Source organism: Danio aesculapii, chromosome 12 (assembly GCF_903798145.1).
Source record: "Danio aesculapii chromosome 12, fDanAes4.1, whole genome shotgun sequence".
Classification (NCBI taxonomy): Eukaryota; Metazoa; Chordata; class Actinopteri; order Cypriniformes; family Danionidae; genus Danio; species Danio aesculapii.
In genome coordinates, this window is record NC_079446.1 from 35,116,121 (window position 1) to 35,132,616 (window position 16,496).

The window sequence follows — 16,496 nt, forward strand, 5'->3', positions numbered from 1 at the left end:
CAATGACAGAAGCCATAAAAATTAGAGGGTCTATTAAATGGCATAACATATATTCATCTGATAAATTTTCGGTGGCCGAAAATTTGATGCATCTCTAATATCAACACACTTTTAGATTCCTATTGCTGCACATTTCTGCTGTGTGATTGGCTCTTAAATCAATATAGAGTAAAAAAAAAGTCCAGAGCTTATCGTTATTGACAAATTTTATCGCTATTCAATATAATCCAGTTTATCTGCCCAGCCCTATGCTGAAATGTTTAAAAAAGTGACTTTATTGACATGTTTAATGGTTTGAAGGGATATATTGTCTAGATTAGTTATGTAAATAACAGTAAAAACACCAGGTATTAAACTGTAGATATATATCTATGTCAATAAAGGTCACTTTGTTAAACTGAAGAGTTGAATTTTGTAATTCACAAGCATAAATAAATGAAAAACATGTAAATGGCAAACTATGGAAGCTGTTAATTAACTGATATTTTTATAGAGTGTGAATCTTAATTGTTTAAATTATGTTGTTGAATTATTCCACTAATAGGCTTATTCGCTGCTTTAGAAACATTTCTTATTATAAATGATTTTTTTTATAAACAGCTGTGCTGCTTCACATGTTTGTAGAAACTGTAATTGATTTTTCAGGATTCTGTGGTGAACAGAGAGACAAATACAGACGGATTTGAAATAGAAATCCTTTGTAGCATTATAAATGTTTTTACTATCACTTTAAATATAAAAGTTTAAAATCTTACATTTTTTAAAAATGTAAAAACTTTATAAAAGTATAAAATCTTATTGACTTCAAACGTTTGAACAACAGTGTGCATTTTGGTTTATTACTCAAATGGCTATACAGCTTTAGATGACTTAGAACAGTGTTTCTCAACCACATTCCTGGAGGACCACCAACTCTGCATATTTTCCATTTCTCCTTAACCAAACACACCTGATTCAGATCCTCGGTCATTAGCAGAGACTGAAAGACATGTAAGGGGTATAACAGACATAGGAGACATCCAAAACATGCAGTGTTGGTGGGCTTCCAGGAATGTGGTTGAGAAACACTGCTTTAGAATGTATAAAGTGAGTCACATGACTGCTTTTATGCTGTCTTTATCACAGTGTGCATTACAGCAGATCATACAGGTTAGGAATCACTTCAAAATAAGCAAATGATGAGAGAATTTGTTCCCTTCACTTCGCCTTTGTCTCTTACCTGATTTCATGCAGTTTGACTGCTTCATTGATTAGCACCACAAGTACGACGGACAGAGAAACCAACAGCCAGACCATCAGGGGAATGTGGTGAAGAGTGAAGATCACCTCCGTTCTCCTGTTCCTCCACAGATAATAATCGATCACCGCCTGCACCACCTGTCCCAACAACCTAATAAAGAGAGAGGAGAAAATTAGGTGGCATGTAAAGAGCATTTATATGACGCCAGTTTTTATTTTAATTTCTTTTCCTTATGTCATGAACACACTCAGGATTTAGTATGGTAATGAATATGTATATGGCAATGTTGATATGTCTGGTCTTGGCGGAATAGACCTGCTACACTGCTGCTGCTTTGATTATTATGGCAGAGCAAGTACCAAGATGTGCTAATGCAAAAAAATTTCACAGGCATGCAGTCTGAGAATATAACACACTGTTGCTGCAAACATTATATACAGTTGAAGTCAGAATTATTAGTCCCCCTTTGAATTTTGTATTCTTCTTTAATTATTGCCCAAATGATGTTTAACAGAGCAAGGAAATTTTCACAGTATGTCTGATATTTTTTCTTCTGGAGAAAGTCTTATTTGCTTTAATTCGTCAAGAATAAAAGCAGTTTTAAATTTTTTAAACACCATTTTAAGGTCAAAATTATTAGCCCCTTTAAGCTCTATACTTTTTCAATTGTCTACAGAACAAACCATCATTATACAATAACTTGCCTAATTACCCTAACCTGCCTAGTTAACCTAGTTAAACCTGTAAATGTCACTGTCAGCTGTATAGAAGTGTCTTGAAAAAAATCTAGTCAAATATTAATTTACTGTCATCATGGCAAAGAGAAAATAAATCAGTTATTGGAAATGAGTTATTAAAACTATTATGTTTAGAAATGTGTTGAAAAAAATCTTTTCCTCGTTAAACAAAAATTGGGGGAAAAAATAAACAGGGGGCTAATAATTGGGGGGGGGGGTGGGTGGGCTAATAATTCTGACTTCAATATATATATATATATATATATATATATATATATATATATAACCTCCATAGCAACACAGGTGGAACTGGGGTGGAGGAGGATCCCCGAAAACGGGCTGCAGCTTAATGTAGAATGACGGGGAGCATTTAAAATTATCAACATCTCCTGCACCATGTAGTTGATGACGCAGATTAGTAGGATGAAATTGTGATTTCTCTACACTGAATTATCGAAACACAAAATACTCACACCACAGGCACTGTGAGACACCACCATGTGTTGCTGAACGGGTTCCTCCTCCACAGGGGTTGTGAACGGTGCACATAGCTGAGAGAGATGACCACTGAATTTAAAAAAAAGAGCAAACAAAAGCAGAAATAACATCACTACAATGTCATAATTTTTTTACCCATTTAAATCTAGATCAGGGATGCCCAAACTTTTCCTTACAAGGACCAAAAAACAAACATAATTGAGGGCTGTGGGTCAAAGGTAAATATATCAAACAGTATTACAAAATTGCCATGGGCAGTTTCCAAAAGATTTTTAATATTAATTTGAAATAAATAGAACGAATTACATTGACCGTGTTAGGCTAAAGAATGCAGTATATTATTTTTACTTTTTATAATTAGCTTTTTACAATGAAAACAAACAATTCCATTTATAACACAATAAACACTTAAATAAATGAGAGCAAAGCTTGCTTTTTTTGTATGCTCAACAATAAAACCAACAAACAATAATGTTAAATGACAATTTCTATTAAAGGCATTCCCCCAAGCCTCCCCTTCATTTTTCCTTTCTTCTCAGACGGGATGGCATGTCAAATCAAAGGTTATCATGGGGCAACTATGGCCTGTGGGCCCTATTTGGACATCTCTTTTAATCTATGAATAGCACTTAAATTGTATTAAATAAAATGCCATTTTTGTAAAATAAACTTGTTCCAGAGTGAATAATTTTTATAACTAACAAAATAAGAAACAAATTAAATTCAATTCATCTTTATTTCTATAGCGCTTTTACAATGTAGATTGTGTCAAAGCAGCTTCACATGGAGGATTATAGTAAATTGAAACTGTGTCAGTCCAGTTTTCAGAGTTGAACTTTAGTTCAGTTCAGTGTGGTTTTATTTTCACTGCAGAAAGTCCAAACACTGAAGAGCAAAAGCATCGATTGCATTATTAGTACTGTAAGAAAAAATGATGAGGACGTCTTGAAGAAAAAATATATTTTATTTCAGAGTAGTAGTAACAAAGTACATGGCAGTACCTTGGCTTCACCACGGTCAGAACAAACACAGATGATTCTCCGTTCAGACATTTTATACCGTTTCTTCCCATTTGATCATGTTAATAAGGATTCTCTTTAAATGTTGATTAAGAACAATCTAAAACCTGGTATACTCACTCAACATGGTTTCTCTATGAATGTAAATTAGGCATAACAATAAGGTGATATTCCTCAATTCTCAGATCTTTGATGGACTTACGAGTGAGAACACTCACTGTTTAAAATAGATGAGGTTAGAAGAACGCCTTTTGATCAACAGATGGTTCTTGATGGCTCACGGCAGCTCCCATGTTACAAGAAGTGAACCATCACTCAAAAGGCGTTATTCAAATACTTAACGTGAGGAACTCTCCTCTCTAGGGCATCATGGTGGTGCAGTAGGTAGCATGATTGCCTCACAGCAAGAAGGCCACTGGTTCGAGCCTCGGCTGGGTCAGTTGGCATTTCTGTGTGGAGTTTGCATGTTCTCCCTGTGTTCGCGTGGGTGCTCCGGTTTCCCCCACAAGTCCAAAGACATGCACTATAGAAGAAATGGGTAAGCTAAATTGTGCGTAGTGTATGTGTGTGCATGAGTGTGTATGGATGTTTCCCAGTGATAGGTTGCAGCTGGAAGGGCATCCGCTGCGTAAAACATATGCTGGATAAGTTGGTGGTTCATTCCGCTGTGGCGACCCCAGATTAATAAAGGGACTAAGTTGAAAATGAATGAATGAACTCTCCCCTCTATAATAACTAAGCTCTTTGCTAAGAAAGGAGCATAAAACACAATTGTGAAAAGATGCAGAAGTTGGGTCGAGGCAGACTTAGTTACGTACATTACAGTGAATATAATTTTAATAAGTAACAGTAATATTAATGTTTCACATACAAGCAGGTGTAGCCATTCAGACTTGTCTCATTCACTAACATTTATTTTTAGCCATTAAAAAAAACACATTATGTTGTGTGATGTTGCAAACTGTTATTTTCATACTATATATATATATATATATATATTTTTTTTTTTTGTTATATAGAGCCTTAAACACACGTTTACATGTGCATATCATATATTTTGTTTTTATTTAATGCCATGTCAGCAACAACGACTTTCTTCATGGCAAAAATATTTCATTCATAAATATACAATTTAAAGCCACAAACTAATAAATACATTAATTTAGGAATGTAATGATTCACCATGAGCAAAGAGAGTAGAATCACCAAGAGGCGACACTCTGTTGCTCTTTGGGAAAATTCCAATAGAAAAGCAGCACAGATAACTAACCTTAGACAGAATGAATTAAAATATTGAGTTAAATATTATATATTCATTCACGCCATTGAAAACAACATTTTAAACAATATCTCAATGAATAGAAAACAATTTTCATAATACTGACAAGACTACGTTTAATATCTGTTTAACCTATGACATGAAAGGTCAACAAAATAACTGACTCTTCTAGTCAGATAGATTAATATTTTTTTTAGTTTTACTTAGTGATGCAAAAATGAGTATACCCCACATTAAAAAACTACTTTATCTAGTTTGTATGGCCTCCGTGATATTTAATGACAGCACCAACGTCTAGGCATGGAATGAACAAGTTAGCTTCATTTTGCAACATATATCTTTTCCACTCTTCAAAATGGCCTCTCTTTTAGAGTTGCTCAACTTGATGTCTCTTCAGAATCCCCCATATGTGTTTAATTGGATTCAGAGCATAATATATTAACATAGATGTGTGTGTGTGTTTGTGCGTGTGTGTGTTTGTGCGTGTGTGTGTGTGTGTGTGTGTGTGTGTGTGTGTATCATGAATCTATGTGTCAGAATACATTTTGGACAAAGTGGCTTTTTACATAAAAGCTTCTTTAGTCTTCCTTTAACAAACTATTAAATGAAAGTAATTTCACCTAAAAGTGACAGTTCCAAGAAAATATGCAGGCTGGTTAAAATATATGTATTAAGTCTGTAAAATAAACTATTAAAAGTGCTGATGATTGTGATAGTAAGTGTTGTATTAGTGTCTTTCAGGTTGTATTTCAGCTTTAATGTGCTTTTTAAATGAATAAAAAAGAAAACAAAAAAGCTGCTTGCCATCACGACAGCAATATCATGTATGTGACATAAGAAATATGTGACGATTCAAACCGGTTGAAATGTTGAACGAATCGCGATACATTTTTTGAAAAGAGAGGGCGTTGTGTTTACAGGCACAAACTTGTTTTACCTGCACATCAGTGGCCAGAGTAAAATGGCAGAGTAAAATGACATCGGTGAAGTGCGGCAGACAAACTGTGTGCAAATTCTGCAAATGCACATAATGATGCACATAAACCGTCAGTAGAGTGAAAAACTACTGCCACAGACGTCCTTATGCAAACCAACTATTAATAAGCCAAATCACGCAGACTGGACGATTTGCAGCTTCGCTTGCTCTGATGAGTGCTACGGAGATCACACGGTGCATCAGTGTCTTCACAGCGAAAGTGTGAAGATGTTTTTCAGACCGAAAGAGAAAGTTGTTCTGTTACAGAAGCAGGTATTAGATTATTTTTACCCTCTCCTTTTCAATTTAGTTTATGCATATTTTAATCATTTGCTTTTTATTTGCTTATTATATTAAAAATGTTCAAGATCATCTCGCTGACACTTATACTAATTAATTATACAAGTAATATTAATAATTCAGCTTCATAATAATATTCAACTCCTGTTTCTATCATACTATATAATTAGTAATTTTATAATAATTTTTTTTATGCCAATGGCCAGTCCTGTGGAGCAGAGGGCCTATTGACCACCTCTGTACACACTGCTCTCTGGTTTAGGACAGGCTTTCCTCTCCACACAACTCATCTCAGTCCACAGTTAAAGAGTTTTCTCATCAGCAGGGGACATTGTAAATGTGCAAAGCCCTCAGCTTATGTCAGGTAAAAGATATGCTGATATTTCTTTAAAAAATGTAAAATCCCAGCACAGTCACGGTTTTAGTTTGTATTATTCTATTTTGGAATTTGTTTTTAAAATGGCTATTTAGTTATGGCAGAAAATATGTTATTTTGCAAAAAATGTGCAGCATTTAAGAAAAAATGGAAAGGGCTCTTAACCTTAAATTTGTTTCAAATAATTTTGTTAAAAAATCATGACTAAATGGTGAATTGTGAGATTATTATGATGAATCGTATCGAATCGTGAGTCAGGTGAGTCGTTACATCCCTACATAAATTATTTAAGAATATTTGTTTGTGGAGCAAGTAGTTTGTTTACTGCTGTTTGTTATTCATAGTGATTCCCTTATAGGTAAATGGATCAAAAGTCTCAAAACAATCACAAAATTTTTATTTTATTTTACACAATATTTTATTTTAAAAACTCACCTGTATGCAAGGCCAGAAAACCTGCCATGATCTTCTGTATCAGAAGCAGCCCATTGGACAATTCACCAAACCACTCCGGGGCATCCTGGGAGCTGTACATATTACATATAGTACATATTAATCATTGATCACCACTAATAATTAATTCATAACCTCTAAACTGACATTTAAGAGAGTGTGTGCATGTGTACCTGGAGGTGAGTATGTGCGAGCAGTTGATGGTGCTGTTGTCGGTTTTCGTGAGGTTTGCTGCTCTAGAACAAACTTCCTGCAGCGAAAAGCCGAAGCCGACTAAGTAGGCTAACATCGTCAGACCAAACTTCAACAGGAACCAGCCCAGGAAGTAGTGCTGGGTCTGTGGGAGGCAGTCAAAAATAACACAACATCAAGCTTGTTTCAGTAGTTTAAATCAGGTGCATTGTGGGTCTCAGCGCTGACCTTGCGTGGTATGGAGTCCAAATTCTTTCCAGTGGCGACTGTCATGACCGAACTGTCAGGAGGTTTTCCCAGCAAGGACACGCTGTGAATGCCAAAATAGATCTTAATATATGCTCAGATTTGACACAGTGACCTAGTTCTACTAAAATGCAACATTTCTTGCCTGTTACCTGAGCAGAGGGTAACAGAAGCAGGAAAGCCACAGTATGTCTGTGATGTTCATGGGAGGAGGCAGCTGAATAAGGCAAGCCAGAAACTGCAAACCCAAGATGTCGAGAGTTGAAATATGAGTCATAATTCAGTGTGATTTTGTTTATTTATAATGATTTGAATGCCTTACTGTGGTGTGAAAAAGTGTTTGCCCCTGACTGATTTCTAATTTGTTTGCATATTTGTCATACTTTTATGTTTCAGTTCCTCAAACTAATTTAAGTAGTCGTGAAATATAACACATCAAGCAGTTTTGTAATGAAGGTTACGTAACGAATACTTTTATTCAACAAATGTGTCAGCAAACACAGCACCAACTTCTCCCCTGGAAAAGACTGAATGGTCATTGTAACCCAATCCCAAGGTATTTACGACACAAAGGAATGTGGTCAGAACTGGACACAGAGAAAACTTCTATAAGCTCTGGGCTTAAGACTGATGTTTCAATGTAAACTTTTACTCTCTCTTTATGTGTAATCAGGTGTTTTGCAATGTTTCCCTTGCTCCTGTATTACTATTATGGTTTTAATACTGCTGCAATCAATGTTTAACTCTACCACAGCTAAACAAGCTCATAGCTAGTTCATGTTTGATGTCCCTGCAAAGCTAAATTGGTGTACTGAACAATGGCTTACATTTCGTCTTAATACGTGTGCAACATATTAACATTTTCAGAAACGTGAACTTTTCTGCCTTAGTTTACATCAAAATATCTATGCAAATCACTACACTTCTGAAGGACTATAAACATGCCTCAGGGAAGTTTAACTTCGGATTAGTCAACTTGGCCCTGAAGGGTGGGTACAAACCATTCTTATAAAAGCTTGTGCCTAAGGCCATCTCCCAAAGACCAGAAACAGAGAAACCTCCAGAAACAGAGAAACCTCAGGCCAGAGACCGCATGACCCCAGAGAGACTCTAGAAGACTCCAGGGAGCAGGCGGGGACCCAGACCAAAATGGGTTAATCGCACAGCACAGACATTCTCATCTCGATACCTTTCTTTCTTTCTTTTCCACCGAGAGTCTAGTTAAGTTTAGTGTGCCGCAAAACCAGTAGTCAACCACGGCTAGCCTTTTTGCCGCTTTCAAAACTTGAAACGACCGACTCCACCCCACTCCAAGCCTTGCGAGGACAAAAGAACTGAACACCAGCTAACCATGTGCTCAACAGAGGAAGTTCTTCACATCACACAAGGAACGCAAGTAACGCTTCCAGATTAGCACTGAACTGGTGTAAACTAAATGTAACCCTAAAGAGACCATAGAAGGGTTAAATTGGCTATTTGTGGTTCGCTTGGTTTGGTCTTACAAAATCTGAGGTTTTCCATCATTACATCCTCTCAAACTCTTATTTTACTTTCTTTACTCTTCTCTACACTTGTATAATTGTGTGTTTGTGTTAGGTGTTAGTTTCTGTTTAGATTAGTCAATAAAGTGTCATTTTGTATAAAGAAAGGTGCCTGTGCATATTTATGAATCTAATGTCTTTAACTTCGATCTTGCTACCCTGCTTAAACATAAATGGGTTTTTATTTTGATAGCAATAGCCGTAATTAAAGTAAACTGTCTGTTCGAACGGTCGCTGGACGATTTGTTTGTTCGAATTTAAAGAGTCGATTCTTTTGAAGCCCCCTTCAAATGAATCTTCTTCTTCCCTTTGAGCTGATTCGTTAAAGTTATTATTATTAAAGAGAAAACAAATTCCAAAACTACATGGCCCTGTGTGAAAGAGTGCATCAAAACTGAGTGATGTGTTTTTTCTTGTGTTGTCTTTGACTACTATTTCAATTTATTTGATGATCTGAAACATTAAAGTGTGACAAACATGGACAAAATAAGAAATTAGTAAGGAGTAAGAATGTATATTCATGGAAACGGTGGTAATAAATATTCAATATATCATTAATAATAATAAGTGTTTCATAATAATCATGAACTATAGAAAAAAAAACTATTAAACAAATTACAAATAACAACACTAATAATAAAAAGTCACACATAATATTTGAAGTTTAATAATGAAAATCATTCCAAAATTCCTCCAGATTCAAACATTTCCCTTCAAATATTTCCAGAACAAAAACATTCAGGAATATTGTTTAAAAATAGACATCTTTTAAAATATGTTTTATTTATAGTCAAAATATTCTTACACTAGTTTCAGGTTTCTCTTCCACTTTCAATAAATATGAATGTTTCGAAAGTCTCGAGAAGCCAATTCTGCATGTTGTATGTATAAGCTGGTCATGCCTATTGATTGATTATACTAAATGGTAATAATTTCTTTGATTTTACTAATGAATTGATTTTAACCTTTGTTTTGGACACAGTGTGACTCACCTGAATGATGACCAGTGTCAGCTGACACTGCAGGAGGAAGAGGAAGCACTTGCGAATGCCGTAGGTGGTGTGTCTGGCCTGAAGATAGATCAGAAACAGCACTCTTGATTATTCACTTCTAACTTTCTTCTAATTCAATTTTATTTTTCTTCACAGGCAAGAATGATAGGAAATTATGATGGGAGGATGGGGTTGGAACCTGTTGCAACCAAGATGTAAACATACATGACTTCCCTAGTGCTGTTTATCAGAGAAATAATTTTTTCAAAACATTTAAGCACAAGCATCATTTTACTAAATAATTTATTCCCCCTTTGGCACGATGACAGTACATAATATTTTACTAGCTACTTTTCAAAACACTAGATTTATAAGTATTCACATTAAAGTGCAATAATTAAATTAGGCTTAACTTGGTTAATTAGGCAAGTCATTGGACAACAGTGGTTTATTCTGTAGGCAATCAAAAAAGATCATTTAAGAGGACTAATAAATATTGACCTTAACAGTTGTTGTTTTTTTAGCCAGCCAAACTAAAAGAAATAAAGAAGAAAATACGAGAGGAAATACAGCATTTCCTTGCTTTCCTAAAATCACTTGGGAAATATTTGAAAAATCATTAATTTCACAGGACGGATTTATCATTTCTTTAACTGTACATTTATACGCCAAACCATTTTTCTTTTCATTATATTGATTTGTCTGGCTTGAGCTGTGGGGTGGCGGTTAATATTCATGCGTCTGACACATTGAGTTGTGGTGCTCATGTGGGTGATGCAGGTTTGAGGCTGGCCTACAACATACCAGATTTAATTCTCCTTCCCCTAACAGCTGCATGCACACTACCTACTATATCTGACTAAAACAGCAACAAACAACAAAATCTTTGTTCTTTTTGCATATGAAGACATAGATTATGCTTCATGATTTTTAAAGAAATCATAATTTATTTTTATTAAGACTGCAGCTGATGATGACAGTATTTTTAATTTTGGGTGAGCTGAGTTTATGACAGTAAACAAACATTCTGACTAACAACTTTTGAAGGATAGATCAAACGAATAAACGCACTGAATGAGATGCAGGGTGTGAATTATACATTGATGATTGGGGGGAGTCAACTTTTTCGGTAATGTCCGTTTGTGTAACATGCTTCTGTGAATCAAATTGATGTATTTATCTTATTTCATCTGATTTATTAATAAAACACAATGAAGCTTTTAGTGTTTTGAGGGATTTTTAGTGTATTCTAACCTACAGTAACCTCTGATTAGCCATTTCAGAAATTAGTCAAATTATAGGAATATACTAATTGTACTTTTATTTTAAGACTATATGTAGATACAAACACCCATTTTACAAGAAAAGTGTGTTGTGAACGCTTACGGTGTCCATCTGTGCTCTAGATCTGCTGGGTTCTGACTGCTGAATTGATCATTTTTTCCTCACATAGACTGACTGGCATGATTATGCATTCACAATGGTACGATCCTTGGTATGATGACTTGCGTTCTGTGAATGAACGTCGCCTCGTGGTTCCATCCCTAAGAGGGAAGAAATCACTTTCCCGAACTCTTGCATTCAATCTGCCCAGTTGGTGGAATGAACTCCCTAGCTACATCAGAACAGCAGAGTCACTTGCTGTCTTCAAGTAACGACTAAAAACTCAACTGTTTAGTCTCCACTTTCCTTCCTAATCTTAACTGCCTCTCCGGCTATACCACTAACTGTACTTTCTCAAAAAAATAAAATAAAAATAAAAAAAAAAACGTTCTAATGCTTTGCTTCTTAGACTTTACACAGCTGAAGCTTGTCTATAGCACTTATTCACTGCTGCTCTTATAGTTGTGTAAATTGCTTCCTTGTCCTCATTTGTAAGTCGCTTTGGATAAAAGTGTCTGCTAAATGACTAAATGTAAATGATCTGTTATAGCGGTGGTCAATGTATATTTATGATTTATTATTTTATTTATTAATGTTATTATTTAAAATACAGATTAGACAAAAATATTTCTCACTATTGAAGGGGTAAATTACACATAAATTTTGGCATACTTCAGGGGGATCAATCATTAAGTAGGGGGTGTGAATCCCCCCTAAACCCCCCCGTAACTCTCACCCTGATAAGATGAGAGTAATCTCCCCTTACCTGCTCTATAAGTTTGACCATGCTGACACTCTCGCCCTGATGGAAGGACACAGAGCAGGCGAGACTGTTGAGACTAGCGCTGAGGCCCAGTGGAGAAAGCTCATCGCATTCTTCATTCAGCCCACAGACCGCAGCGTACCCAAATGTCTCCCATGAGCAGCGGGACGGGTATAGAGGATCCAGAGAGATACTATAACACACACACAGAGGATTTCCATAACACATTGATGACCTCCAGTTCAAATCAGCTATTATTCTGTTATTACCAAAACTCAAAGCAGGCTTTTTGGCTTCTTGAAATTAGTCAGTCTTTATATTGCAGCTTTGTATGTGATTAAATGGTCGAGGTCAGGGTCAAGGTAAACTTTATTTATATAGCACCTTAAAACAATATGAATGTTGACCAAAGTACTTCACAAACATGGCAACAATATTAAACAGTTAGAAAGACAGGACAATATAACAGGGTTCATACACAATTTTACAACTAAAATTCCATAACTTTTCCAAGACTTTTGCAGAACCTTCAAGTACATTTTCAAGATGTAATGTTTCATGTAATGTCTACATATACATGGTAAATAATAAGAAAAACAATGACGTTCAAATTCTACGCAACAATCTATTTAGTTTAAATTTGTTTTTATATTGATTTTGAAAATGCTTACACAGCACTAACAATGTGAGAGCAAGTTTTAGGCCAAGTACAGAAAAGAAGTAAAGACAACCATCCTATATTCAAGTTAGGGCTGCACAATATATCATTTCAGCATTGATATCGCAATGTGTGTATCCGCAATAGTCACCTCACAGGATATGCAATGTTGGGATTATAGTTTAATATAGAGTTTAATCATGATGGAGTAAAAGTTTATCATCTGCCTGCACTTTTAAAGAGATAGTTCAACCAAAAATTACTTACCATTTTCATTACACCCTTCATTTGTTTCAAACATTTATGAGTTTTTAGCTTTTTTTTTTTAATGAACACAAAAAGAATATAATTAAACAACTCCTATATAGTATTGAAAAAAGTGAAGTGTGAGTAAATAGTGAGTACCTTTTAATCTTTGAGTAAACTGTCCTTTTAAGGACAATCAATCCAAATAAACCTGTTACATCATCTGGTGAAATTGTATTCACATTGCAATATATATCACAGAAATACAAAATATCGTAATGTCTATGGAAACGAATTTCCATACCTTTTCCAAAAAGGTTTTTCTGTTTTTTCAAAACTTTTCCAGGGTTGGAAGATGCCATGTCAAAATACCATGACTTTTCCAGGTTTTTCATGACCGTATGAACACTGATATATGCTACAATAAAATAAAAAAACTAATTTATATCAATAGGCCAGAGAGAAGAGGTAGGTTTTGACAGATTTTTTAAAAACACAATGTAGATGAAGCTCTAATTTCTAGAGGTAATGTGTTCCAAAGATTTGGAGCACAGACTGAAAAAGCTCTGTCTCTTTTTGTTTTTAAACGGGATTTAGGAACATTTATCAGGAGCTGAGCAGAGGACCTGAGGGATCTTTGGGGAAAATACAGTACAAACTTAGAAGTTCAGATATATAGGCCGGGGGAAGTTCACGTAGAGCTTTAAATCCATACGTTAAAATTTTCAAATCATTCATAGGAAGCCAGTGAAGAGAGGGTTGGATGAGAGAAATATGTTCTCTCTTTTTTGTTCCACTCAAAAAAAAACAGGCTGCTGCATTTTGGACTATCTGTAAGCGTGAGAGTGATGACTGACTGATGCCCGTGTACAGTGCGTTACAATAATCAAGCCTAGAAAAGATAAAAGCGTGAATAACAGTCTCCAAGTCTTTAAAAGAAAGAAAGGGCTTTAACTTTCTTAGTTCCTTTAGTTGGAAGAAGCTGGCCCTAACCACAGAGTTTATTTGCTTGTCAAATTTGGATGATGAAAATTCTCTAATTTCTACTGACATAGTCCTATTTGATAAGTAGGACTCAAACCAGCCTAATGCAGCATCACAGATTCCAACTTCATGATTTATTCGTTTTAGCAAGATACGATGATCAACAGTATCAAATGCTGTGCTTAAATCCAGCAGAGCAAGGACTGCACAGTTTTCAGAGTCGACTGATAAGAAGATGTCATTTGTAACTCTTAGTAGAGCAGACTCTGTACTATGTTTGGCCTTAAAAGCAGAGTGGAAGGTGTCTAAGATCTTATTTGAAGTTAAAAAAAGGTGTTAGTTGAGTTAAAACCACTTTTTCCAGAGTTTTCAACAGGAATAGAAGCTTAGCGATAGGTCTATAGTTAAAAAGTTCAGAGGAATCCAGGTTTGGTTTCTTTAGTAAGAGGTGTACTGCAATATTTCATGTCTGTATTACCCACCTGATGTCGCTCTGCAGGAAAAGGCAGCTGTTGCGGAAGTTTGCGGAGCTCCCCAAACAGCACGTCACCTCTCTGTTCTCCTGCATGATCTTCATCATTTCACACATTGCTGTAAACACAAACACAATAGCGCTCACCGTAAGCTCTTGAAGAACTAGTTCATCAAAAAAATGTATTCTGTTATTAATTATTCACCCTCATGTTGCAATCTCCTGATTTTTTTTGTTGTTGTTGATATTTTAGGTGAAATCTGAGATCTTCCTCATCTTTCATAAACAACAATAATACAAGGAGGCAAATACATGATCAAAACATTCCATGTGACATCATTGGTGCAATTGTAATCATACTAAGCTCCAAGATCACTTTATTGCACTAAAAAATGTTACAAAAAAAGCAACTTTATTCGACACTTGAATGTTGCACTGCTTACTCTAATTGTAATACTTTTGTATTTTTGTAAAACGTTTTTTTCCTAAAAGTGTTCTTGGAAAAATGGCTTTGGGTCTGCTGTGGCACATTTTTCGAAGGTGCCACAATATCAAACCACGAGCAAAAGTTTTTATTTTTACACAGAACTGATTTAACACCAGTCTCAATAAGATATTTCCTGATGTTTCTCTATGCTGTTTTAAGTGCAAATCCAATGTTGGTACTGTGATGCATGTATTCTGGGACTGTGACATAATTAAGACATACTGGAAAGAAATGCACAAATTAGTTTAAAAGATTATTGGTAAACTTTTTGCCTTATTTCCAGTTATTTATCCTAAACTGGACACCTTAGTCATGGACTAAAATCTGTGTCACACATTTGTACTTATCTAGCAAGAAAATGCATTATTTTCTTGTGGTCGTCTCTTAACATTACTTCTGTCAATATGTGGTTGAAACTTATGACTTGTTTCAGAAATCTGATGATTTCTGGAATATCTGGAATCCTCTATGGGAGTTTTCGGAGAATGTATATTGAAAGATGTATATTTTTTGTTGATTTTACCCTTCACAAAGGCTTGAATTACAAGCCAATGGATGAATGTATAATAGATGGCTGTTTTATTGTATATGATGACATGATGAGACACCTATACCACTATTTTGTCATTGCAAATCTTTAAATAAATGTGTAAAAAAAGTGTTATTAGAGCTTTGTATGAGAACATTTGAACCACTGTTGTTCCATGGAATGTTTCTACAATGTTTTTGGTTCCTTTTCATCCCAGGACCCAAATTGAGGATGAAGGGAGCTCTCGTACTTCACTATCTTAATTTGTGTTTCAAAGATCAACGCAGGTCTGAAGAGATTAGAAGAACGTGAGGGTGAGTAATGATAATATAATTTCATAATCATTTTTTGGTGAACTAGTCTTTTAACATGCATGGACTAAACGCCACAAAATTCTCATTGCCCTTTTAAAGCTGGTTGTGAGATTTACTCACTTTCAGGGGTGCAGTCTGTGAACAGCGGCACCAGTAGAGGCACATTGTCTATGTTCTTCAAATGAGGACGAACCTGATGGATGCCACGAGGCAGTTTGGCCTAGAGAACAACACAGAGACAACAGCCCTAATCAGTCATCTGACAACTGCTAAACAAATAACATTGAATGCATTTTTAAACACCACAGTTATTGCTTCATAAATGCCAGACAAATGTCTTCTTCATTAGTAACAAAATATACAATTTAATTGCTGTGTAAATGCATTCATTCCACCTCTGAGCCACATTATATAGTCTGTGCAAAGGCACCCGAACACCACTTCAGAAGCGTTTGTGTGTCTCATTTGCGGTGCAAATTTGGCAATAAAGTCAAATTATTGGGGTATGCTGCTTACTCTATTGCAGTCTTCTAAGAAACTGGGCACATCGCTGTCAGTAGGTTGAAAGCTGGCAAGATCTGATTGATCCTCTGGCAGTAGTGGGCCTTCTGCATCATCGCGAGAATCTAAACACAGAGAGAAAAAAATAGTTTTAAAATAAATGTTTACGATTTGTTGTGAGTGTCGTGGACTAATTCTGCTACACATGTTATTGCCGTGTGAATAAGCATATATAAATCCTGTAGCAGATCAAAACAGGTGATTACATTGACTGCAATTGGTGCAGGCTATTATTTTAAAATAATAAAAT

At 35.5% G+C, this 16,496-nt stretch overlaps 1 protein-coding gene across 2 annotated transcripts in view; it reads right to left on the reverse strand.

Moving 5' to 3' along the window:
* Window positions 1-16,496, reverse strand: part of tmem94 (transmembrane protein 94) — a 51,699-nt gene that overhangs the window by 4,668 nt on the left and 30,535 nt on the right. For both annotated transcript variants that reach the window (XM_056469222.1, XM_056469221.1), the window contains 11 exons: window positions 16,202-16,311; window positions 15,806-15,905; window positions 14,366-14,474; window positions 11,999-12,188; window positions 9,850-9,927; window positions 7,469-7,554; window positions 7,299-7,380; window positions 7,052-7,215; window positions 6,861-6,952; window positions 2,451-2,544; window positions 1,220-1,390 (listed from right to left, as the gene is read on the reverse strand). In XM_056469222.1, coding sequence (XP_056325197.1) covers window positions 1,220-1,390; window positions 2,451-2,544; window positions 6,861-6,952; window positions 7,052-7,215; window positions 7,299-7,380; window positions 7,469-7,554; window positions 9,850-9,927; window positions 11,999-12,188; window positions 14,366-14,474; window positions 15,806-15,905; window positions 16,202-16,311 — 1,276 coding nt within the window. The remainder of the gene's footprint in view (window positions 1-1,219; window positions 1,391-2,450; window positions 2,545-6,860; window positions 6,953-7,051; window positions 7,216-7,298; window positions 7,381-7,468; window positions 7,555-9,849; window positions 9,928-11,998; window positions 12,189-14,365; window positions 14,475-15,805; window positions 15,906-16,201; window positions 16,312-16,496) is intronic.